Source organism: Lissotriton helveticus, chromosome 8 (genome assembly GCF_964261635.1).
Source record: "Lissotriton helveticus chromosome 8, aLisHel1.1, whole genome shotgun sequence".
Classification (NCBI taxonomy): Eukaryota; Metazoa; Chordata; class Amphibia; order Caudata; family Salamandridae; genus Lissotriton; species Lissotriton helveticus.
In genome coordinates, this window is record NC_136069.1 from 1,196,343,459 (window position 1) to 1,196,370,079 (window position 26,621).

General features: G+C 43.5%; 1 protein-coding gene across 2 annotated transcripts in view; it reads right to left on the reverse strand.

The window, feature by feature from the left end:
- Positions 1 to 557: 557 nt before the first annotated feature.
- Positions 558 to 26,621, reverse strand: part of LOC144773239 (UDP-glucuronic acid decarboxylase 1) — a 161,121-nt gene continuing 135,057 nt past the window's right edge. Inside the window, exons 13-16 of one of the 2 annotated variants that reach the window (XM_078658145.1) lie at positions 15,770 to 15,827; positions 6,201 to 6,304; positions 1,313 to 1,424; positions 558 to 1,210 (exon numbers count right to left, since the gene is read on the reverse strand). In XM_078658145.1, the coding sequence (XP_078514271.1) occupies positions 1,191 to 1,210; positions 1,313 to 1,424; positions 6,201 to 6,304; positions 15,770 to 15,827 (294 nt within the window). In that variant the 3' untranslated portion in view covers positions 558 to 1,190. Of the gene's footprint in view, positions 1,211 to 1,290; positions 1,425 to 6,200; positions 6,305 to 15,769; positions 15,828 to 26,621 lie in introns of those variants that run through there. The other variant, XM_078658144.1, reaches the window with a different exon arrangement.

The following is a 26,621-nucleotide window of genomic DNA, read 5'->3' on the forward strand; positions in this document are numbered from 1 at the left end:
GGGAAAAGAAAAGGGAAAAGGAAAAGAAAAAGGAGGGCAAGAGTGGGTAAGGGCCAGCATACGTGGGATAAAATAAAAGATACAGTAAAATGGGAGAAGCTAGGAAGGTTCAGAAGAGTGGACAAAATGCAGGGAGGAGTCACAGAACATAGGAAATGAGAGTAGGTCCACAGGAAATGCCAGAGTGTGGCAGGAGGAAGTAAAGGAATACACCAGCCACAGTGAAGCCAGAGCAAAGCCACCACCAAAACTCCACCCCCGCCATATTCTCTAACAGTCCTGCTAGTAACTAGATTCCACAATCAGTGTCAAAGCAAATTGAATCAGTTCTTCCTCCCACTCTCTCAAAGACATAAGACTATGTTACAATAAACGTAGTGATCCATCACAATTAATCAAACACACCCACATTTCGAACTTGAAAGGATGAGCAGCTGAGACAAGAGAATATGTGCTCCAGTGAGATTCCAGTCATCGAATTTAAAAACATGTACATAAAGCAGACAATTTGCCTTTAGTCCTTTAGCATTAAAACCAAAGTTGCACAGTACAAGAAATAGATTTTGGTTTCCATATTTTATTAAAATAGCATATTCAAACACAAGTAAACAATACAATAAACTTTATTTCCCAGAGAACACACAACACAGTAGTGATTTCAAATATCCCACCCCATGATAACTGAATGTAAAAAGTAATCGTGACATTCTAGAACGCGTGGCCTTCTCTAGACCTTCACATGTTCCTGATTCACATAAAGACATCAAGCTCTGCAACTGAACTCCTTTCACTCCTTATCACGCTACACTAGGAAATGCCAGTGTCTCACTGTCCCGACAGTGCTGCAATGGCAGCTTTCTTGTAGTATGCATAGAATAACGTCTCACATTTAAAGTACCCATTTTTATTTCATAAATAAACTGGTAGTTTTCCACTCCACGTATCTATCATCTTTAGCTTCAAAAAGAAACCAGTAAATAAAACTGTCCACAGACAGTCACAAAATAATGACATCACAGCAAGATAAAAAAAAAACAGACCTGGAGAGACTTGGGATGATGAGTCTAATCTAATCTAGTGTACATAAAAAGACAAGGTTTAAAAAGTGCAAGGCAAGGTTTGCAGTTTTGTTTTTTTAGGCACATCCATTTCTTTAATGCAAGCTTCAGGATGAAATTCCAGTTTCTTCTTCATGACACCTGATCGAAGTCTTTTGTTTAAGAGGGAAAGAAAAGGAAAAGTTACATCCTGCAAAACGTCAAACAGGCATCCTGTCCTGTAATATGGAGTTTTCAGTTCTGTCTTGTTCTACCTTTTTTTATTCTTGCAGGTTTCGGCTTTGGGATGTATTGATTGTTTGCCTGAAATTCAAGTTCTTTTCTAAAGTAGTGGATGGTTTTATTCAAGCCTTCCTCTAAAGGAACCTGTTAAAATGAAAAAAAGAAATTATATGCATAGAATAAAGAAATTTCAAAGTTGAATAACAATGTTTTATGCATAAAGGACAGTCATAGTGGTAAGGCCATAGAAAATGTCTATCTCCTCACCTTTACCTGCAACTATCAATGCAGATGCTGTCCCAATCGACACGTATCCTTCAACTCGGCCTGGCCCACGACTCTCAAACCGTGCTTCAGTTACCTGCAGGATCTTAACACACCCTCACCCATACACTTCAAAATATGTCAGTTTCTAATTATCATATTCTTCAGAAACTAAGGCCTCGCATTTCCAGCTCATGCAGATCGGGCACAACTCTACATCACACTTTCACGATTAGGTGACGTCACCCTACGCACAGCCAGACCCACAACAAATCACGACCCTCAAGGTCTACCAGGATTGCAAAATAAGTATTTCAAACCATATCAGACCAGTATCCAAGATAGCCTTTTACCAACTCCTTTCGCTGTCATCAGCTCTCCCACGATCTTGGTGGTCGTTTAGAACAAATTGGACTACCCGAACGCAAACTCAGAATGTGAGTTCACTGGGTACACTACTGTTGGGTACTTTGGATGTCCATTGATCCCGATGACAACTTCAAAGGCCTTCTGCGATTGAAAGAGAACTTTGTTCTGAAAAAAAGGTAAGTCCAAAGGATATGTGCTATCCAAGAGCGGCTCAGATCAATGACCTTGATACATATACGTCTAGCCCTATGCTCTAACTGCAACTTTGATTAAGCTTTTGGTCTAAAACTCCATTCCTAAAGCCCAACTGGCTGTTATGAAATTTATTCCAGTTGGGGATACTACCCGTATAAGTTCATTACCAGAAGCAACTTTTCAAAAGTACTTTGAAATTTTCTTTGACAAGTGTCTGACCGCTGCACAATATGGTGGCAATACCGGAGGTCACATTTGTCGATGTGACAACTTACCTGCTGTTTTTCTGGGACTCTTCCCCAGATATCCCAAAAACATCAGGACGGAGAGTGGAATCTACATCCATCCAAGCCAAAACATCTTCCAACAACACTACTAGAGTTCTCTACTGTGTTGTACTACACTTCAGCTAGCACAGGAAAAATCCTGGTCTGGAGTGTTTGGTTGACCTCTCACTGGAATTAACATTGCTCATCTTCCTGTTCTAGACAGGGGATAGGGACATGGCATATTTTCATTTTAGAGGGCAGCAGTTTTCATGCCCTGGTCTCTTGTGTTTCTCCATGCAGCCCCATAGGCAGTCACGCCTCAAATCTGCTCATCTTACGGGGGTGAAAATAAATTGCCCTCCTTCTCTGCTCCATATAAAAATCTGCGATGTAAGCTAGACCAACTGGCTATAATGTGCTGTGCATGGAGGGGGAAGGAGAACGCACAACACAAGGGAATGCAAGGGAAAAAATTGTAGACCAATGCCAGCGGATCTACAGTTCTTTTAATGGCATTACAAACGTGGGGCTAAACAAATACATGGGGACTCCCAGTTATGAGCACTTACCCTTCATGTACAAACATGCTGGACACTATCATTACAGGAGTAGGCAGGGGTTTTGTTGAGGGGTCTGGGGTATGACAGACATGGCCAATATGCCAAGGAGGGCAAGTAGACTGTAGCCATCCCTTTAGTCTTCATGACTTTGAAGTGTTGTGGAGTAAAGGCATGGTAGGAGCCTAGAAAGAAATTCCACTTTCCAGCCACAACTGGTGATCTAATGGGTCTACTGCTAACCCCTAATAAATGCAAGATCATCAGCCATGTTTGAGGTATAGGGCTCAAAAATATGATAACTACATGGGATATACTATTTGATACTCACTCACCCTCCAACACTAGTAGTCACAGACTAATGACTGGCAGAACATTGAAATGTTCGGCTCTCCATCGAAAATAATGGAGTGCTCAGTGCTTCTAAAGTCCGGTAGAATCACGGAGCATCAACATTCCAATGTTTGTTCTCAGCAACAGCTGTGAACAAAGGCCTCACAGAGCCCAAGGGGATTTCAACCCCCTCAGAGTCCGTTAAGCCTTTATTTTACAAATTAGAATGGAATGTTCTAATAGCCATAGAGCCCTCCGTGGGGGGCTCTACTGGCCATTAAAGGCCCGCTCCCTTGTTAAAGCCCGAGCAGACGTGGAGGGGGTCTTTAATGGCCGGCAAAGCCTGCTACGCCGGGCTCTAAGGCTATAACATAAGCTGACCCCATTACCGGTCTCCTCACGGATCTGTGTCTATCCTTTCATACACTAGAACTGAGGGGCCTCTGTTATCCAGATACCAAGACTTTAGCATCCCAAATTCACTGCTGACTTGTTTGGGATCCATTATTCATTTTGTATGTTCTTTGGGTTAATAGATTTCTGTTATTCTGGCAGATTATTTATGTATTAGTATGCTGCAAATGATCATACAAATTTGTGTCCAAAGTTGCTGAGTGACTGTAGCATGTAAGTTTGAAGAGAACGCTTCTGCTATAACCCTACAATTATATGCAGTATGGTCTCTGCTAACATGCGGCATCTGTGGTACCTAGGAGGAACTCCAGACCAGTCTTTTTTGTTTTGTTACTAATGCAACTACAGCAATGTTGGTAAATTAAATAAATCCATCCAATGGCCTCAAAACATGTACTACAAGGGTGATGAGCTAAGCTTATAAGCGAGCTCTTACCTCTCCAAAGTACACTATCTTGGAGAAACTACACAAACAAAACAGTATCATTGTTGTCCTGACGTATGACTGCATAATTATAACTTGAAAGAACAAGTGGGACACTGGCATCCTAAACTCAAATCTAAGGTGACTTTACGGGACCTACCACAAGCAATAGGACATCATCACTGTTTTATTTGAAATGTGTGCACCTCACAAATGCAACCAATTAGATCACATTTAAAACAAGCATTGGTAAAGCAAATAGGCTTCACCTATGCAAAATCTATTGGATTTGTCAGTTTTTTTTACATAGTGCACAGTAGTTAAGTTGCTAGGTAACCTGGCATAAATAATAAAAAAAAAAAATAATAAGACGTGGTCTATGCTTGCCACGTCATAGTTGCTCCCCCCCCCTTTAAATCATGTTGAGCAGCAGTTCAACTGTGCAATATGTACAAAAGTTGGCAGGCAATTGCTGTCACAATTCCACGGAAAAACACATTATGCAATCCCCATCTGTAATATATGCTTCGTTTCAGTGCACGAGTACAGCGCACTTTGTCCTATATCTGCTTCAGCAACTAACCCCAAAAAGTTTCAATTAAGGTACGAAGGTTGCATTAAAACAGCCCTTTGAAGTAAGGCAGTTAGCTTGTTTGATATCTGATTGCGAGAGCGTATTGACTTGTAAATCCACCAGAGCTTGAAGTGGCTGCAGGAGGGGCTTAGGAATGTCGCTTTCAGGATATTCCTCTCAAATAATGTAATCATCATTTGACCCTCCCCCACTTTTCCTTTCTTTGAGCAAATGGTAAGCTTAAAGGGGTATTAAGCATGGAAGTAGCTATCCATAATGTAGCAGCACCTGGTCAACCGGTTGCGAGTGGCCTTTTGCACCTATTTATGGTTGCATTTTACTAGGCAGCTGGGGGCAGGGTGGCCCACGGTACTTGGTCGAGGAGCCATGAAACACTTGCCATGTACACATGCAAAGGGACACAGTGTATAGATTTGTCATATGTACGTAAAAATACAGCTGCAACATCGGTTGCAAAGATGGGAATTCACAGCAAGGTAAGACACTGATATTAACAGGACACAGGGACATGCACTCAAGAGTGCATATGGAAACATAACATGCACCTACGCGATCTGTAAGGTCAGCGTTTAATGTGTGACCCTGCTCCTTCCAGCAACACACCACAAAAACCCGTTCTCAGACTTATGCGAGGCAGCGGTTTGATCTTTCCTTACAAACTATTGGTGTGAAAACCTTTAAAAGATCTTTTGGGGGGGGGGGGGGGGGGGGGGGGACTTGTGCAAATATTTGGGCAAAAATGGACGGCGGAAAGAGGTGTTGGGGGTGCAGGGTAGTTACGAAACGGAAGGTATGAGGTTAAAATAATGTTTCAATCTAAATCTGGCTGTGACTGAATATTACATCCAGAATGGGCTCAGAGCATGTGTTTTATCCCTTCCATCTCCTCTTCGAGTAAGCATGAACTACTCAGACAGTTAATTGTTCCGAGTAAGTTGAATATTCTGGAGGAATGCTCGGGTCCCTTGGACAGTGGAGGTAACCAACAATACCCACCATTTACCTGCCCAGGAACTCTAAACCCTCTGGGGTTACAGAGAAGAAGCTTCACACATCAACCAGCTGACAGTCACATTCACTCTTGACGGAATTCAGATTGTATCCAAAGTGTGAAAATTAGTTTTTCTCAGAAAGGAAAGAAAGATGCTAAAATCCTAGTCATATTGAAAACTCTGCTACACTATATAACATCCTAAACTTGCTTCTGATGTTGGACAAAGAAGCACCGGGAGTGAGTGAGTGAGTGAGTGAGTGAGTGAGTGAGTGAGTGAGTGTGTGTGTGTGTGTGTGTGTGTGTGTGTGTGTGTGTGTGTGTGTGTGTCATTTTCAAGACTTGATTAATCCAGAAACTTTACTTGACTCCAACTCCTTGCTCTCACACACTGCTGATGCTCGCTTACTAGGTTGGCATACTTTCAAATTCTGTAAAATTACAAAACAATACATATGACTCACAATGTTACTGGAAAGTGAAATACTGTTCACAACTCAATTACATACCACAGGCTCCCAACCGAGCAATAACTTGGCTTTCCTGATGTCAGGCTTCCGTCTCTGTGGATCATCTTGTGCTTCAGACAGAAACTGAATTTCACTCCCGCTACCTGGCGTAATGAAACAAAACATGGTATTTAAGAATGTTCAGGTATGAAAAATACAATTACGTTGGGGATTTGCAAAAAGAGATAGTAGAAGCAATTTTTGGTTTTATGTACTTCAGGCTGCCGACCAGTTTCATGGCTTTAAGCTTTCGGCAGATGCAAGTGTCTTGCAAGAAAATGTTTGGGCCTTTTACTATATTGTTTTATAGCTTTCCTTCAATAAGAGATATTGGAGCCCAGCAAGGTGAGTGTTTGCTGTAGACAACTGGGCCCGTAAAATAGATAGAGCGCACTTTGCTCCTGGCTTTGAGGTGCACCATGGCGCAAACATGGAAAGTCCGCCCTATCATGAAGAATGCGGTGCTCTAGGGGGAGGCGTCAACTCTGCCTGCCCCTAGGGCAGCGCATTCAAAAGAAATACGGAGCAGCTGTTGAAATGCAGCCCCGTGTTTTTTCTGAACAGGCAGCAACACGCCTGCATTTTTAAAAGGGGTAAGAGATCCACTTGCAGGCGGATGCAGCGAGTGACTGCACCCGCCTGGAAGGGGATTGTCTGCGGGGATCCATGGGACCACCTGTCCCCCCTTCAGAGGGCTGCCATCATGGGGTGCACGGACAGCGAATCACCTTTTATTTAGCGCACCGTTAGTGCGCCTCCCGACAGCTTATTTGCCTCTGAGCCTGCGTCTATAATACGGCACAGAGGCAAAGGGGTCCCTCGTTTTTATGGGGCCACACCCCCATGCAAATGAGGGAATGTCCTCTGATGATAGCGCTGGCACTTTGTGCGCCAGCACTATTGGTCTTACAGAAGGGGACGTACAAGCGTCTGCAGTCCCTTCTGTAATACCAAAGTGCTCCGGGGCATGCAAAGCGGGCGTAAAGACCCATTGCGCCCCAGGGGAACTTCTGTAAAACAGCCCCAGGTGTTATCTTGAGATCATAAGTTTGATTCTTACCATAAATTGATAGTATTAACTTGAGTAGTAGCAATTGCTGTACTTTATGGAGCTTAGAAATAGAACACATTTTGGAAATGCCAACAGGCTCTAGATTTTTATTAATCTCAAGTGCTTGGTAGGCGAGTTTGTGAGCAAGTGGGTGTTTGGTAGTATGAATGGGCAAATCACTCAATGAGCAGTGAGGGCAAAGAAATCGGTCATCGTAAAGCAGTGGGTGAATGAGAGTAGAAAGGTTTGACTGGGAGGATGAATAAGTGGGTAGGTTAGTGAAGGTAAGCGACCAGGGGCTGTATTATGGAAAGTGCCCCAGGGACGCAACGGGTATGCAGGCCTGCTTTGCGCACCCAAAGTACTTTGGTTTTCCAGAAAGGGCTGCAGACACTTGTGTGGCCCTTTCTGTAATACAGATAGCTCCGGAGCACATTAAGCGCCAGTGCTATCACCAGAGGGTGAGCCCTAATTTGCATGGGGGAATTGCTCCATGCATATGAGAGAATCCCTATGCCTCTGCACCAGATCTGAATTATAAATGCGGGCTCAGAGGCAAAGAAGCTGTCAGGATGAGCACTGTCAGTGCGCCACCTGTTGGCAGCCTTCTGGAGCCGGTGAAGGGGGTCCTTTGGACCCCCAGACATCCCCTTGCAGGTAGGAGACGCCTGCAAGGGGATCCCTAATCTCCCTTAAAAGTGAAGGCAGTTTGCCACTTGCACAGTCAAACACGGAGCGACTGCTTCAAAGCCGCTCCGTATTCAACTTGAATGTGCTGCTTCCAGGGCAACAGAAGTCTGCAGCTGCCTTGGGGGGCAGCACATTCCATCTAATAGGGCACACACTCTTCATTAGCGCCAAACGCACCTTTTAAAAGGTGCACTCGGTGCTAACAAGGAAAATGTGCTGCATTGCATTATATGGACCAGGAGCATAATATTAAAACATGGTGATAAATTTGCAAAAGGAGGTACATGAGAAAATACCTAAAGTTGCGAGGGTATTAGAGAAAATACAGGGTGTAGGTTCCACAGGACAATGGGGTTCAAGGTAAATACGTCACAAATACATAGGTACTAAAAAGATATTACAGCCAAAAACGTACAGGGAAGAAACAGTAAGTATGGCTGCTTTATAGTCCTCTGTTCAGTCTGTGCACCATCAGCAAATCATGATCATTCATCAATACCTTTCTTGTAAAGGAATGTTTTGAGCTGGTTCTGGATTTCAAAGTTAGTTGGTTTATCTGATTTCTAAACCACGTTGGGGGGCATGGAGAGGGAATGACGTTTTAAGCCTTAATGCCACGATGGAAAAGGAAAGACTACCAAAAATGTTTCTGAAGATTCAAGGACTTAGCATTGCTCAGCAAACAGTGTTCTGGTGCGTATAGAGCTAAAGTTTGATAAGAAATGCGGGGAGGAGGTGTAGATGGAGCGGAGAACTAGCAACATTGTTTTAAATTGTATTCTGGCTGCCACTGGGAGTCTCCCAGCTAAGTATTAACCAGGCCCGACCTTGCGTAGCTTCCGAGATCAGGCGAGATCTGGCGCATTCAGGGTGGTATGGCCGTAGGCACCACTAGGAATCGATGTAAATAGTGAAGGGATGTTGCCTGCAAGAATGGGGTAGGAGGAAAGGGGCAGAAGGTCAGAAAGGACAAGTCTTGCAGCTTGGCTTTGGATATTATGCGAAGGGTGAAGACAGGGTTTGGTAAACCCAAGAAAGATGGCACTGCAGTAACCAAGCTCCAGGCAATGAGCGCTGTAACTGTGGCACAAAACTTTTCAGTGAGAAGTTAGGGGCAAATATGCACAGCTACGGCAGATGGAAATTGTATCAGACGCTATTTAATCATTCATATTCGAGTTTATCAAGTTGTATTCCTAGACGTTTCACAGAGGTTCCCGTGGTAGGACGCTGGGCAAATTTGGTGAGGGAGAAAAGGTTTGACTATACAAAGAATTCCTTCCCATTACTAAAATATCTATTTGATTAGAGTTTAGTTTCAGTCACTTTCCATTCATCCATTTCTTAATTTGTACTAGGCATATTCCTAGTTGTATGCAAGCGTTAAAGCACATACCAAGAGAAGCCCAGGAATTAGACTATCGAAGGTTACCAAAGAGTTACCAAAGGTAAAGAGACTACCAAAGGTTACCAAATATGATCAGTTTTATATCCAACAGTATTTTATGGCATTTTTCTTTTAAAACCGAATAAAATGACTTTCACCAACTTAACTTAATTTTTATTAAAATTCCAAATCTATCTTCGGACATTGCTGTCAAACACCTACATGGTGTTAGGTTTCCCCAGGCTCAAAAAGGTGTGAACTAATCCAGAAATCTCAAACTAAGTTGGCAACCCCTTCCCAAACTAGCAAACAAGAAGGCAAAAATGTTAATATTTAAGTGCTACACTCCTTAGATAAGTTCCAATAAAACAAAATCCATATCAGAAGTTGCATTGAGGCAAAGAGATAGGAAGGTCATTACCAGGCAGCTAACTACAATGAATATAAATGCATGTGGAGGTGAGCTATTTGAGCTATTGAAGCTCCAACTGTAGTATAATAAAATAAAAAAAAGTGTAAATTATACAATTGTACCATGCAATGAGAACCAGAAAAAAAAGAGTAATCTTTAATAAAGTCAAGGAAAAGACAAAGCTTTATTTCTGCTAGAGTGTGACAACACTATAGAATTTAGGCTTCAGGTTTCGTTGCGGCTGGTGGCAATGCACTGACCATGATGGTGCCACGACCCATATCTGTGAATATTTACCAGCTTAAAAACAAACTACGCTGCTCTGATTAGCTTCAAATAGGACGAACCCCACATCAGAGTTGTGTGGCAGCAACATGTAAGGAAACGGGGTACCTTTTGCATAATTACAACTACTATAATGCATTGAGCTATTAGACATGCAACTGTGATGTATTAGCCATCTCTCAAATAATCAATGACAAATTAAATGGGAGACGATAAAGAGAAGAGGGTGAAATAAAAATAAGCTTAGCTACTCACTGGTGGATCGATGTTCGTTCTGGAAGGGTTTTAGTGTAAGTGAGGAATATCGCCAGAGAATGTTTAACATCACCGTACTCTGAGGCAAAGTAACTTATCGGGGATGGAGCCAGTCCTTTTAACTCAGAGACCCAGTATCACTCCTCCATTTTAAATTAGGTGAGTGCTGTCCAAGTGGCCGACTTCCTCGTAAATGATTTCCAAACAATTTGCTACTGTTGTTTTTGCTTCCATCTAGTCTTGATGGTGTTGCCTTGGGTTCATTGTAGTCCTGCTTCATGTAAAATGACTGAAGACTATTTCACTGTATGTGGGAGCTTCTGCAGGTGTCCCGGGTCAATTAGGGGTTACTGAGGCCAGATTGTGAGGTTCACGGCCAGTTGACACTGGTCTCTTGGAGCTTAACCGTACTATTCGACCTAAAACTAAGCATCAAGTACATCCCTTTAGCACTTGACCCTCTGGGGTATGGCTGAGGAGATCAAGGCTTACTCAGGAAAGTAGTAGTGAGTTGGTTGACTTAACTCAAAAAACTGCAAATAACAGTCAATAAATAAGTTTCTAGCCAGCACTCTGGCTTATCAAAAGCAAATAACTTTATTGCACTCATATACACAACTAGAATTAGTATGCACAACAGTCAAAGGGCATGTACCGGATACGAAAGGGAAAAGTACTTATAGGGATTATAGAAACACTCTTGAAGGTAAAATGTGTCCGGTCAGGAAAAGGGATTCCTCCATATTATCAGTTGGGGGGACTAATCCTGCTGTTTAGCGCGCACACAGTCACTGGTTACTTCTTTCTAACCACAACCTCCTTCTTCAGGGAAAAAGTGCAATATACTTGCAGTCTGGGTAAGTTTGTGTGGTCACGTCAGCAGGCCGCGCCTACATTGGTCTTGGCCGTCGATGCGAGCCTGAGCTGGATATTGGGTGGTTTGTGGCCTGCCGCGCAGAGGGGCTGCCATCTCCGTCCCAGCTGACAAAACATGCGAGAAGCGCTGGTGCCACTACCTTCCAGTAAGGAGCGGCACCAGTAGCATCTTTCTGATGAACGTGCGCTGGAGGCAGTGGACTTTGCGGTCACTGGGATCTTTCCACTTGAGTCTTTCTTGGGCCTAGTTGCAAATCTCTCCACACAAACAGGTGCTCGCCATGGATGCAGAGTGGCCTTCTTTAGGGTGGTCTTTACTTTTCCTTGGCACTTGTAGATACTTGAGAGTCTGACTGTGATGGTAGTTTGCAGCTTGGCATAGCACTTAAGCATTTGTTGGTGCTACACTTCCCAGTGGAACTCACTTTTGGTTGCATTTCAGGAAACCCTTGATCACAAGAGGTGACTGTGGCTACTTCTGGGGAGACACGTCCCAGCCTCAAGCCTCACGCTCTAGATTTTGGTGCAGGTTGCACCCCATATCACAGTAGTGTTGCCAGCTCACCATGCCAGTGCCCTGACAGTCCTTGCTTAGTCCAAACAGCATCTTCTTCATGCAAGGGCACCTCAAATTCCCCTCCCGAGCAGTCCATCAGCTCCCTCCCTTGCATTTTGATGCAGACATCCCCTTCTAGCAGGCTTGTCATATCTCCCCTGGGTTCTGATTCCAAGCCTGGTAAGGAAAGCTGGCAGTTAAGTAACCCAAACCTGGAGCTCAAATAACTCTTCCGCTCATCAGTGGTGTGGACCCTATGCTTCTGGTAAGGAAATCTTGGCACACTGAATTGAGGTTTGTGTTCCATCTTTATATCTAAGTTACAGACAGTGTTTTCCAGTAGTTTAGTTCTGTGACCACTCTAGTATCTTTGTGATTTTGACGCATTCTGGCCCAGTAATCGTTTTTTTCAAAGTGTGACCAGGTAATTGGGGAAGGGGGTTTTAGGAGCTGGGAGGCTCCTCTCCAGAGAAACTCCAAACAAGGGCACTAATAGTATGCAGATGTTTCCACTCAGCTTTCTGTTCTCTGTAAGGGTGACCCTACTGCTGTTTAACCAAGTGGCAGAAAGGGGTAGGAGGGAAGACTTCAAAGGTATCCACTGTCTCCTCTCCTAAACACTCTCATGTCTAGCCCATTAGAAAGACTCCTGGAATGACTGAAAGGACTCTCCAATTGAAATCTGCAGTTTGGACTCCATCTAAGGACCACTGGATTTAGCCACATTCAAAAAGGAAGCTAATGTGGCCATGGCCACATGCACCACACAAACTTCACACACACTCATGAGTTACATATTGCTACACATCTTGTACATTGATGAGCAAAATATCTGGTTGCAATAACTGGGAGACAACAGAAAAGGTGGGAGATGCAGCGAGCCCCTCTCTCCATCAGGTGATAGCTAAAGATGCCTGACCTGCTTACTAAAATCAGTAACTCTGTCACCACAGTTATTCGTCTACAGCCCTTCAAGGTGTATAGTCACACTCTTGCAAGGAGGGGTGCACTTGGTGTGGGTCCCTCTGACCTTAGAGCCCCACTCTAGGTCTTATTCTTTGCCAAAAAGGCCTCCAAACAATCAGTGTATACAGAGGTGGGGGGGGGGGGCACACTATATTAGGGTATGGTGAAGTCCAGGCATAGTGGCATGCTCTCCAGAGCCATACAGACACCTTTCACTGCCCCACACCATGAAACCCAGAAATGACCCTCCCAGTCACCTCATGGTTCATTCAGTATATCATTGTGTTTTAAGTGATACTGCTCTACTAGGGTATCAAACAAAGCTGTGTCCAATCCTGCAGTACTCCCCCTTTTCTGTTCCATAGCAGAGCAGCAACATTACTATGTAGGTGTACTCCAATCTCCCTATGTGCTTTCTGTCAGCTGCTTTCATTGATGAGGATAAAATAGATCTCTGTGTAGGTCCACAAACCACGTCTCGTCCAGAGTTAATCTTTGAGGGTTTTAACTGTGGCAAAAATGTTTTGCTGACATTTTTCATTGCAAGGGAGACAATTCGGAGGTCAGACACAAAAGACCACATCGAAACTAGGCTTCCACAACATTCTGGAGTCAATAAATTGTAAAGCCGGACCTTTCCCAACATTCAAAATTAACTATTCCGCATAACGTTTGAGATGTTTTTAGAAATTGTGGACCAAACTAACTTTTAAATGGCAACTGGTAGCGGAGTAACCCTGCAGTTATCCACTTGACGGCTAATCATTCTGATAGCAGGCCCTCTCTCCCACAAGTATGGACAAAAAAATGTGCGCTCAAGTTTGTCCTGCTCCTAATACATAGGTACCTCTGAGATCTCTCTGCTATTTCACCTTGCAGGTTTCAAGAAGAAATATTAGAACTACTTGAATATCATCAAATTGCGAGTTGGCATTGGGGCTTTGAGGGTACTGCCTAATGTACGGTTTCATTCCTTTCGCCAACTTGTGCTGCAGCAGTCAGGCATTTTCTTTTGAGCAGTATCCTGGAGCAAATAACCTTTTAAGACAGGCTTTCCAATGACTGGATTCGATTTATTTTGTAATCAAAGGATGCTTTATAGTTTAGGAATTCTTACTATACTAAATGCAAAGCAACCTTTTTGCAAGGGGCCCTACAGTGGCCTATGTGCCTCTTTCGCCATATATATTTAAGTCTTAATTCTCATCACTATTTTTACTAAAGTAGGGGCATTGGCTGAACAGCCTTTGGATACTCTGGGGAGCAGGTATCAGTAAATGGGCTTATAACCCAACCATGGGATCATATCATGTGCAAATACATTAAAGTGTATTCCCTTTAGAAATGTAAAATGTCTTGGGTCAACAGTGCTTAGGCCATGTAGAACCTTCCTTCATTATCACCATTTCTCTACAGAGTTTGATTGTAGAGAGCTCCAGAACAGTCCAGGGTTGAGTTCCGAAGCCCATTTCATCATCATTAGGTGAATACAGGCAGTCATCTTTCAATATTAAGGGAACTACAAGCACAGTATATTTTCAACAAAACTGACTTCACAACCTTACTGCTACCCAGACTATTACAGTATGGTATAGGTTTCATACCCTGTTAAATTTATCAGCCTGTTCAACTACGAGATGGTGTTCAGACAAATGGCTGCGTCTAGTTAGGGTGACCTGAAATATAAAAGTACTTTCTTGTGTTTCTTATAAAGGTACAATGCCACCTTCTGACTTACAGCCATACTATGAAAAAGGTTTTTAGATCTAGTCTGATGAATTTCAAAAGGTGAGGAGTCTGCAGAGAGAAGTCTCCAATACACCTTAGGTGCTACATGACCACATTGAATTCTTGATTATAAAGGTGCCGGCTTCTATGTCTCCTTTAGATTCTACATAAAGCAACAGGGAGCAATGGAGTATTACCTGTTCACTTCTAATCATTAGTATGCTGATGACATTTGAGTGTTAGTTACATTTGGCATCGATTTATGACAAAGCATCTCAGGGCATGTTCAGGGCATGTTCAAATCCAGCAAAAATAGGATTCACCCTTATCCACAGGAAAAAAAGAATCTGCAATTTAAATTAACATGAAAGTACACTGAAAGCCAGGGCTCCATCAAACTAGAGACAAAGCAGTGTAAGAAATAACTAGGCAACATATCTTCTACATCTAGATCACTGACAGAATATGGGAACAGAAATATCGTGTGGACACAATATTGTCTCAAAAATATCTCTCTATATCTCTATATCTCTATATCTCTATATCTCTATATCTCTATATCTCTATATCTCTATATCTCTATATCTCTATATCTCTATATCTCTATATCTCTATATCTCTATATCTCTATATCTCTATATCTCTATATCTCTATATCTCCATATCTCCATATCTCTATATCTCCATATCTCTATATCTCCATATCTCCATATCTCCATATCTCTATATCTCTATAGTAATACTTTGCTTACCTGTAGAATTTTAACTTCACAATATTTTTGTCCTCTATATTCTGGACAAGATATTTTGTCCCACAATATTTTTGTTTCCGATATTCTGTCTGAATATCTCAACATCTACGCTCCCAGAACTTGCAATGATATCCTTATATCCATCAGGACTACCCGACATGTCTACAGTTTTGGACAGAGCAGAAGACTAATCTCTATAAAGAACATAACATTGTGACACAGTAGATAATAAATCCTCTAGCCTCCAAAAAACCAACAACCGCTGCCTACAAACTGATTGCAGCTCTCCTTTCGACCCTGTACAGTGCTGCAGTGCCTTTCAATTGAGTACAAGCTATACAAATTGCAAACTTTTAATATTCATGTAATATAAAATGGTCGTCCAAAAACAGAATATACTGTGCACTTTTTATGCAGTTTGTATAGAAGGTAGTCAAACCACAACTCGAAGAACATCACCTAGAGCCATTTAGAATGACAGGGGCAGACAATATTTCAACCCAGTAGACAAAACATACATTGAATTGCAATCAAAATATTTAAATCATTTCTGTTCCACTAAAAGCAGCATTACCAGAGTCTGATAAGAATTTAAAAGATAGGGCACTTACCAACAAGGTTTTTGATTAATTTGGCAAATTCTAGTATGGTGTGCTCTTCAGGATTCCCCTGAGGAAAAAAATCATATGTCATGAAACTCATTGAAAGATGTTATTTTGCTTTCAGACTGTTTACGGAAGTGAAACTGTTCAAATTATTTAAATTAGGCAGTTTAACTGCAAATCTGTGACACCGATTCATTTATTAAACAAAATGTGACATGTATTCATGTTTCATATTTGTCAGTCAGTCAAAGTAGCTTTATTCGAGATGAACTCATAAAAGCAAGGACAAGACATCCATGATACAGATTGACAAAGTTACATAGTACTAAGTTAAAATTACATAATTATAATAATTGATTAGGAAAGACATGATTTAGACAAATGGAAGAGTTAGAAATTCATTTACATTAATTACAATAAATAAAATCATATATTATGAAGTTAAAAACTAATAAAATCTAATTACAATGAGTCAATACATGGTCAAAACTCGATAACTTGGAATTGTTATTCAAAAACAATCTATTGTCCCCGAATTGAAATCTGCCTTCACACCCACACCCATCCTAGGTATTTGGCTACTGCTATAGAAATGAATGGCAAAGTACTGGTGCATATTAGCCTTTCGGCTTCAGAGATTCTATTAGTGCCAAGTAGCTTGCACATTGGGGTAAGCCAAAACAAGCCTTGGGGTTACATATACAGGGCAGGTGAAAAGAAGATGAGCAATTGTTTCCTTTTGAGACCCATAAGTCGGGCAGATATTAGTGCTTACATCAGACCACTTGGAGGTCAATGCCTCCAGGGGTAATGATCCAGCCCTGAGCTGAACATAGAGCTTCCTATCCCCAGGCTTGGTGATAATATCCAAATAGGATTCGAGCCTGGGCATAAGTTTTGACCCTAAAAAAGCCCCCGCCATGAACGATGAATCAGTATCGCTCCAGGCACGATATGCAGCCTGTTCCCAATATTTTTCCTTTAATAGATTCTTAAATGGGAATAGGGCTTCTGCTGGGTTATCCCACAGCGTTTGCATGCCTAGAGCAACAAAACTGTCTCTAAGGTAACTTAGCCACCTAATCTTGTGAAAAGAATCAGAGTTTATAACATCCACAAATCCTGCAGCGTATGGGGAAAGCTCAGGCGTCGACCACAACCTGCGCCAGTATAGAATAGGACGTAGCTTGGCGACATCTGCAATAGCTTTCCTGCCCAGATCATATCTTAGCGGCAGTAGGGGTGTACTCTGAGGGAGACTATTCATGTTTCACATTTGTTTATTTATGTGTTTGCATATAACACTGTGTGTAGCTGTCAGATTATGTACGAGACATACAGCTGTTGCTGCTGATCTTGCAAAAAAGGATAGAGGCACTGGGAATTAAGGGCAAAGCACTGAGCTGGTTGACCTCCTTTTTTAGGAAGTAGAAGTTTCTAGGTTAAGGAGGGACCTTGCTTGTCAGAAGTACATCAACTTAAATGCGGAGTGCCTCATGTGTCATCCTTGAGCCATACACTCTTCAATGTATGTATGCATCCTTTAGCGGATATCTTTTGCTGAACAGACTTTACGATGGTCTTGTATGCAGACAACACTCAGATTGTCGTGTCTCTAGCCTCTAACATTAAGCAAACCCAGGCCACATTTATGGAATACATGAAGCAGGTACATGCATGGATTTATAATAGCCGCCTCAAACTAAATGGCGAGAAAACAGAGTCCAGTTGGTGAGGAATAATCCCTCTCCTTAGGACAACCTTTTGTGGCCATCTTGTCGGGGCAATCGCCCCTTCCAACAGAGGAAGTAAAGAGCCTGAGAGTACTTCTTGATAAGAACCTCACCATTGTGGTACAGGCCAAGAACGTGGTGGGGTCATGCTTTGGTCTTCTAAAAGCCCTCATGAAAACAATCAAATGGCTTGCCATCGGCACATGTAGAATAGTAATACAAGGACTCATTCTATCACGTTTAGACTACGGCAACTCCTTTCATCTAGGAAGTCCTACCTATGTCACAAAAAAACTGCAGCTCATATAGAATGCCGCAGCTACAGTCCTTTTAAATATCCCCGATTCCCTGTCCGTAAAACCGGCACTGGCAAGCCTTCATTGGCTGCCAGTGAGGAAGAGAATTGATTTTAAGATTGGGTATGGTTAATAAGGCAAATCATGCTCAGAGCCAACATATTCTGAAGCAATGTATTATTCCTCACTATAAAGTTCGGAACCTACGATCAAACAAACAATTTCTTCTAAAAGTTCAAAGAATAAAAAATGCGAGAGGTGGTGGGCGTTCCTTCGCCTATCTGGCACCCAGGCTCTGAAACTCACTTCCGCTCTACTCAAGAGCCAATGATAATCTGCTCAGATTTAGGAAGCAATTAAAAACGTATCTGTTTTCTTGATTTACTGAGTCATCTTTTAAACCTCCTGTCAGCGCTGGGAAAAACGTGATTGGGTAGCCATGCATTTTACACGATTCAAAATAAATAAATAAGACTGAGTTTCAACAGACTGGTCTTAGTCATGTCTAATGATCTTCTGTCCGACCTCCAGGACCATTCAATGCTTTTTTTTAAAAGTGAATTTTTCATAGGTTTCCTGACTTGCGTGTGAGTGGGTTCAGATCTTAGCTAGTGGGTATTCCAGGTTCTTGACCACTGCACTCCCAGGGAGCTGCCCCATGTTCTTTCTCTAATAGACTTGTCGATTGATAAACTGAGCGGACACTGACATGTTTTCTGTTAGTTGTGTAGTAAGGAGCCAGCTTCTGGATGCATCCTGGGCCTTTGACCCAGTACTCTTTATGGAGAGTGAAGACCCTGAATTTAAGCCTGGCATTAACTGGAAGCCAGTGGAGTGTTTTCAGTGAGCGTTTGATTTGGGCATGCTGGAGGAAATTTCAGCACAACAATGCAGTCAGTTTGTAGACTTTATAACTGTAAGGCAATGACAGGATTACTTACTGATTGCTTAAGTCCAATGTCCAGGTCATTAACGAACCTTTGTGCAGTGCCTGATCCTGAAGTAGCCCTCAAACTGCAGATCTGATACTCCTCATTCATCTTTGCTATACTAGGATGGGGTAGGGCCTCCACTGGTGTGCCCTCCCTGTAGTCTTACTGGGGCACCTACTCCCTCAAACACTTCAGCACAGGCATGGATATGTACCTGTGCCAGCGTTTTGGGGGACAGTGGCAGCATCTAGAGCCGATGTGTACTGCCTCCCCTTCTCAATTCAGTCCGGTGGCCTGGTTGGATTGGCCCCCTTTAAGTTTAACTTTTAATGAGTGCAAATATGTGCAAACATTGTGCACATAGGTTTTGCAGTAATGATGGCGAATATTTTCATCGATGAAAGTGGGGCATATTTTACAATCACTTTCAGTGCACCAGACGTCAATCTTTACCTGGGATGATTGGGAGCAGTGGTATATTTGTAGAAATGGCAACTGCAGTGTACAAGGTCGGATCTCAGAAACAACAGCAAAGACATCCAACCATCACTTCCTCTCCTGCACCTTCATCTCCAAGACCAGTCGGAGGGGCTATGCAAGGTTTCTCACCAGCTTCTGCCCGCTTAAGTTGGATATGGCTACATGCAAACCGGCAATTCCATGACTGGGACTTCTGAGAAGAGGGCAAGGGTGTCCTCTAACACAGCCGGTTTTCCCAAATATGGTCTGTTGGATTTTTTAAGTGCAAAAGAGGCCCTGAGGAGTATCAGCAGTGGTCTGCTCCTCAAAAAACAACTTGGGTGTACAAGATGGAGATTCAAATATTGAACAATATGAACAGGTTTTTGTCAAACTGTTTTACCATAATTGATTATGTAATTTTTGTGTGTCTTGCTGGAAGCATATTCTGGAAACAAACAAACTAACACACACACACACACACACACACACTAAGAGACTCCACACGGTAGTACATAACAATCTCATATCTCACATAACAGTCCACAACCGTATAAATCAAAAATCCCTTTGCCAACTAGGCAATGGTCATAACATCAGTTAGTGTAACAGTAAATACTTATAAGTTGCAAACTCCATGAAACCAATACCATCACTATACAGATTATGCTGGTCCTGAAACAACACTCGTTATCTTATCATTGCAAGGTATAAAAAGACATAAACCGCAATATCAGGGCATGAAATGCAGCAGTTAGGTTAGAGGGAGAAACCACATGAGTTACCTAACAGAATTGTACATAAATCACCATATGTCATGATGAACTCCTAGGCCACAGTGCTTCTATGCGCTTGTTATAGGTACTGCAGTAACTTTTTACATCACATAGGTGACAGGGTAGGGTTCCCAGGAATCCCGGATTTGCCAGGACGGTCCCGGTATTTGGACAAGTGTCCCGGCACTTTTTTTCCAAATTTAAGAAAAGTAAATTTTTTGTGTAATGCCTGCATTAAAGCAGAGAAATGTCCCATATTTTTTGTTTAGTGCCTAGGTTGAGCATGTGCACTGGTGTAAAATAGATGTGTGCATGCTCACTTTGCACTACTGGAGAAGTTACAGCATGACGTCACTTAGGTGAGCGTTGTAGCTGGAGGAGAAATCCTTTAAAGAGAGACCTTTTCTCTCTGGCTTTCCCTTCTCTTTCTACAATAGCTAGCCACCACCGAGACCTGCTATGCCCTTTATAGAGAGCGAGCATGCAGACAGCAGCAGAATCACGCAGCAGAAAAAAGCGGGAGGGGCTTGGAGTGGAACCAACCTACATGACCCTTCACCAGCCCTAACAGCATCAGCAAGTCAGGACATACCTCCGCATCAGAGTTAGTCCAGCCAGTATCCTTCAGTAGCCACACAAGACTTGCCCTCCCAGTCTGCAAGCCAGCACAAGACTTGCAACATGACTATTTAAATGCTATGTGCCATTTTCTATTTGTTGTTTGGCATGCGTTTTATCCTCCTCCTCCAAAAATACCAGCTATTTGTTAACATTTTCTTGGGCACAAGTCTGAGTTGCAAGTGACTGAGGAGTAGAAGGTAAGTGTGATAGAGGGGATTGATTTGTGTGCACAACTGAGTTTCTGGTCCTGGGTGGAATAGCAATCAAAGCTCACACTTCGAGTGGCCTCCATCTTAGGACACCCCCTCACTGCTTTAAAAGTAAGGGACTTAGAAGTTCTTTTTGATGCAGTTATCTTTTCTTTCCACGTTAACACGGTGGTGATAGGAATCAAATTGCAACTCTCCCAATTTCAAATAACCCTCCCACTTCTCCCACCATTGGGATGGCAAACCTATTTGTAACTTGGTTTACAAATGGACTCCCAAAAATACAACACAACCAGGAGACCAAACTCTGCCAACACAACCAGGTGACCAGATTCTGCATGAACCTGAAGAGGCATGAACAGTTACTATCAGAATTGAAAGTGGGAGAGGTGTGGTGCAGTGGCCACAGCAGCTGCCTCCAGAGCGCGGGGACCCCGTTTCGATCTCCGGGGGCAGCTTAGCATCGTGTGACCCTTGACAAAAGCTCACTTAATCCCCTCCCCCCGACAGCCCCCCAAACATATAACTCTTCGGGTTATACGTTTGCGCTTTACAAATGTTTAACTATTGTTATTATAAGTTACACTTTAGTGGCCATTACATGCAAGCGTCAAGTTAAAAGTACTCTGCACATGGACAAGAGTGCTGGGGAACACTTGTCCACTTCAGAGGGGAGAGCCCAACCACAAGCACTCCAGGAGGTAAATGTGACTGTTCTAGAGAAGACAGATGTGAGGTGTTGGGGGGGTGAGGTTTGAATGATCACAGGTGGATGAAATTGCAGCCTGTCTGCCCACCTTTGTCGCATATGTTTTTCGAGGGCATGTGGAAGTGGTAATCACTAGAGATCTTTGGAAGGGGAGTCCAAATAAAATGTTTTGGTTGTTAAACTGGTACTAATGAGGTGAAATATTTGCCCACACAGATATTATCAAGTGTAAAAATAACAAAATATTGAAGGAATGCTACAAACATGTGCAGCTTAATTTGGCTTTTGTTGCTACACCATTTAGTCAATCCTGCCACACAAGTTAATGCAACCCTGCCACATAATTCCAGTGGCTCTGCATACTATATAGAGACCATTAATTATACAAGCATATAAATCAGTGCATAGGAAATAATACATTGGATGTGGGCTACAAGATGTAGGAGTCATACGTACTGCTAGCCATTAGGGGCCAGATGTAGGTCGCCCAGTACCGGTCGGTAACGGGCGAAATTACCGAATTTCGGCCGTTACCGACCGGTATTGGGCTTTTTAGATGTAGGTGGCATTTTTTTAAGATTCGGTATTTTACCGAATCGGTAATTTATGGATTCGGTAAAATACAGAATTCCTAACATACCGATTCGGTAAATTACCGAATCCAGGATGTAGGGAGCACTCAAGTTGGTGCATTCCTCAGTTAAGGATTCGTTATTTACCACCAAGTTGGTGGTAAATAGTGAAAACCTTTGAAAAAGCATTTTTTTTGCTTTTCCAACAGTGCGATGTGTCAGACATACATGCCCTTAGGGCATGTATGTGTGCCACATGTGCACCCATACCCAATTGAGGGGTGCAACAGGGTGTCAAAGTGACACCCTGCCACTTCAATGTTTTCCCCCATTTACCGAATCGGTATTTACCGATTCGGTAATTGCCATTCACTCCTATGGGCCTCTAGGCCCATAGGAATGAATGGCAATTACCGAATCGGTAAATACAGATTCGGTAATTACCGATGTTAAGAGTGTCTGGCCTGGAGAAACAAAGGGGCAGATTTGCTGAATTTCACATTGTGCAGTAACCAAAGTTCCTGCGTTGCATGAATCCTCCGAGATCTGGCTTTGCTGCTCTATCACTAGCAGTGGCACAATTAGACTGCCTTGCACCAGCACTCCTACTTTTTCACTGTAATGGAATTGTTTGTGCATGTCAAGCATAGGTTGTGTACTGGAATGGTGCCCCGTCCAGTTCAGAATACTATGCTTGACAAAGCAAACCTCATTTCCCACTAGCCATTACAATCAAAATCCACGGATGGTTGCATGGGAACTCTCATGTACGCCCCTTGATCCAAAGTAGCATTTAACACAATTTTACTTTATGGCTACTTTCCATTGCAAATCAGAATTTACGTTGAAAAGTAAAACCAAAGACAATTCTTTGTGCAGGATTTGCGTCACTTTTGTGATGTAAACATGATGCAGCACATTAGAAAATCTGCCCCACAAACTCAGGGTTTAAAACAGAACAGTGTTTGGGGTTGTCTATACTAAAAATGTATTATTACCCAAATAAGCCCTAGTTAGCACCCTCCCATAATGATAGTGTGACGGGAAACACACTATAAGGTTCTAAACCTGTGCATTGCAGTTTGCATGCATCTGTGTTTGTGAAGGAGGCTGTCAGTTCAGTCCCTTTTCGATGTCTATGAAAGCTGTAGTCCTACTTTCTTGTTGATGGTTGCTGTAAACTGTATTTCTACATCCATGTCTGACCTGTCGCGAACGCAACAGTTTTCAGGACGTCATCTCTACATATGACAAGTTCCTAGGAAGGTGAGGGCCCATCACAGGCTTGCACCACAATGGCCACAGATGCAAGTGCCCCCGCCTCCCTCCCCCAAACAGGTAGAATTCAACCGGGACACCTCGCTGGGTCCCCCCCATGTGTCCGGAAAGTAGAGCGCAGCAGCCCACAATTGCACAGGGCTGCTGCTTCACCCAGAAACGCCAAAGGCAGTCTGGAGACCACGCTGGGTCTCCTGCCTCGAGCAGCACAAGGCGGCTGCCCTCCATCCCGCGGTGCAGCTGCCACAATGAAGGCTGACACGCAGAAATGGGCTGGGCTGGGCTGGGATGGGATGGGCTACCCGCGAAGGTAGCGCAAGACGGCTGTCTCTTCCCCTCCAGCCCCCACGTTGCCGAATTTCAGAAAGTGCAAGGCACTGCTCAGAGGTGCCGGCAGGGTTGGTCATCTAGCATAGGCTTCCACCAGCATCACTCCACCAGCACGCTCAAGGGGAGGAGGGCCGTGCTGAGGGGTTCTCAACCTGCGGTGCAGTCTGGAAATCAGCCCTCCATGTCAGCTGATGAAGCCCCTCTGAGGGGGTTTTTTGCAGTGCGGCTGACTATTCACCAGCAACGACAGCCCGGTGGGCTGAGGGGAGGGAAACATGGGCAAAATCACTCTGGGCTCCCCACTTCCTGCAGTGCTCCACATGCCGTAGTTGGCAGTAACCAGGAGCCCCTAACAGTGCTCGCCACACACTGAATTGTAGAAAGCAGGAGAACAGAACAGCGATAGCCCAACGCTGATTGGAAACAGGAACAGCACACTTCACGGATTGAATTGTTCCCAATTGTGGCCAGACTCACGAGTCCCATGCTAATGTTAGGTAGATTTATTTTTGCTCCCTACAATTTCCAAAGGCGAGTAAGAAGGGGGCAGCTAGCAAGCAAGCTTCTTGAGAGCACTGGGGGCACCAAAGCAGAGAACAAGCAGCAGGCCAGCATATCAGTGTCCTTAGTAGGTCAGCATAACAAAGCAAAGCACCATGGCGATTCCTCCTAGCAGCATAACAGTCCCTCCTTGCAATGTGCAGTCTGTAGAGCTAGCAGCATCTGCATACAAGTCCACGCAGTGTATAAAAACATGGGGTCACAGCCCCAGTACTTATACTCATAATGTCTTTGATGTGGAGGTAACTTCAATACAACTACAGAATTGCGCAACACTTCTTAAGCAATTCAATCCCCAGCCCTGGCTGCAGACACAAAACAGGGGGGTAGAGACAGCATGGTGAAAGGCAGGAACAGCCTTATTCATGTGCCGGTGACAACAACTCCCACCACTCTAGCCCAGGAAGACTCATCAAGCTATGAGGGGCACAACTCCGCTCCCTATGAAACTGTCTTGCGAGAATGGCCCAAATAGGCCCCTGTCAGTCAATACCAGGCGTTGATTGGAGCCAGGCTACAAAGCACAAAGAAATGCCCACTTCTAAAAGGGGCATTTCTAAAATAGTAATAAAAAATCTACTTTCACCAATAAGGATTTATCATCACTATGCCAAACATACCAAACATAGCAACGCTACTCCTTCAAGATTAGAAATTACCACAGAAACACCTATCAGTGAATTCCCAATGCTCTATGAGAGTAGTAGCCTCACAGCAGTGAGAAACCAAATAGGCAGTTTGTCGCTACAAGGACATGCCACACAACAAAGGCAAGACCTACCTTTTACCTAAACAGTACCCTGCCCTTAGGGGTGACCTTTAAGGAGTAAAAGGGGAGTTTCAGACTTGGCAAGCACTTAAAATGCAAAGTCACTGTGGCAGTAAACTGCACAGGTAAGTCCTACAGAGGCAGTGGCCTGAGGTTTGAAAGGCTATTCCGTGGGAGGTGCAAGGAGTGCTGCATGCCCACTAGTAGCATTTAATTTACAGGACCTGGGTTTATAGGGTACCAGTGTACAAGGGTCTGCCAGATAAATTAAATATGCCAAACAGGTGTAGACCAATCTTACTAAGTTTACAGGAGAGAGCACATGCACTTTAGCGCAGATCAGCAGTGGTAAAGTGCCCAGTGTCAAAGCCAACAAAAACAGGTCAGAAAACAAAAACTTTGGGGATAACCCTTTAAAAAGGGCCAGGTCCAACACTGACTTACTTGCTGTGTTGTTCTACATTAACATTTAGATTGTTAATTGTCATGTGAAGGCTTTGCGCTATTGGACTCTTGTTTTTACTGTCAAATATCTATACTGTGAGATATTAAAGTGTTGTGTCTTTATATAAACCCACAACCATGTGTGAAAATTCCCATCTTTATTGCAACTTTAATAACTGTTGTACTGTATCTAATTTCAGCCCTACATCAATCCTTGTGAGCTAGGCTTTAAATGTTTGTCCATGTCTACTGGTACAGTCGGGAGGTTTGGAGGCCAGTTCCCATCACAGAGTATCCATTGCCCTGGACAGTGGAGACCACCAGCACCCTTGACTTAATAGTGCTTTGTAGCCCCTGTAACTGCAAGGAACAGCGAAAAAGCTCTACAGGTGAGAGAAATGGGTAGAGGAAAAATGGAGAAAGGAAGAGAGACGACATACTTATCCACACTGGAGAAACTGCCAACCCGTGGAACTCCAGCCTTTGGCCCCCACTGCTGGACAGCCCTCCATGCCCAGCAGGCTCCGTAAAGAGCTTAGGAGTCATAATCAGTAACGATCTGTCCAAGAAAGCCCAGAAAAGCTCAGTGGTCTCCAGTTGCTTTTTCCATCTACGCAGAATCCGCAAGATCAGCAGATTCTTGACCACTGAGGCCTTGACTCCAGTCACCTTAGCCATGGTAATCTCCCGAGTTGATTATGCCCACTCTCTATGTTGGCATTCCTGCTTATCAACTCCATCACCTGTAGCTGGTACAAAACCAAGCAGCGAGTCTAATCTAGCGTCAACCCAGACATCATCATGTCAGCCCTCTGATGAAGAGCCTCCATTGGCCTTCGGTGGCCAAACGCTGTGCTTTCAAGCTGGGCGCACCATTTTTAAAGCACTTACCAGGAACAGCCCTTCTTTAATCTCATCAAGGATTTAGCGCTATAACCCTTCTCGGGAACTGCAGTCCTCCTATCTAAATCTGCTGACTACCCCCGCCTACAAATGGAAAAAACATGGAGGACTTAGCTTCTCAGTCTTGGAACTTTTTGGAACTCGCTCCCAGTAGGGCTTAGGTCTGAGACTTCCTACAATCAGTTCAGACGCATCTTAAGACGTTGCTCTTCTCCCAGGCATATGAGTAGGCTAACTACCTTGTTGACGCCGCCTCCCCATCTGCC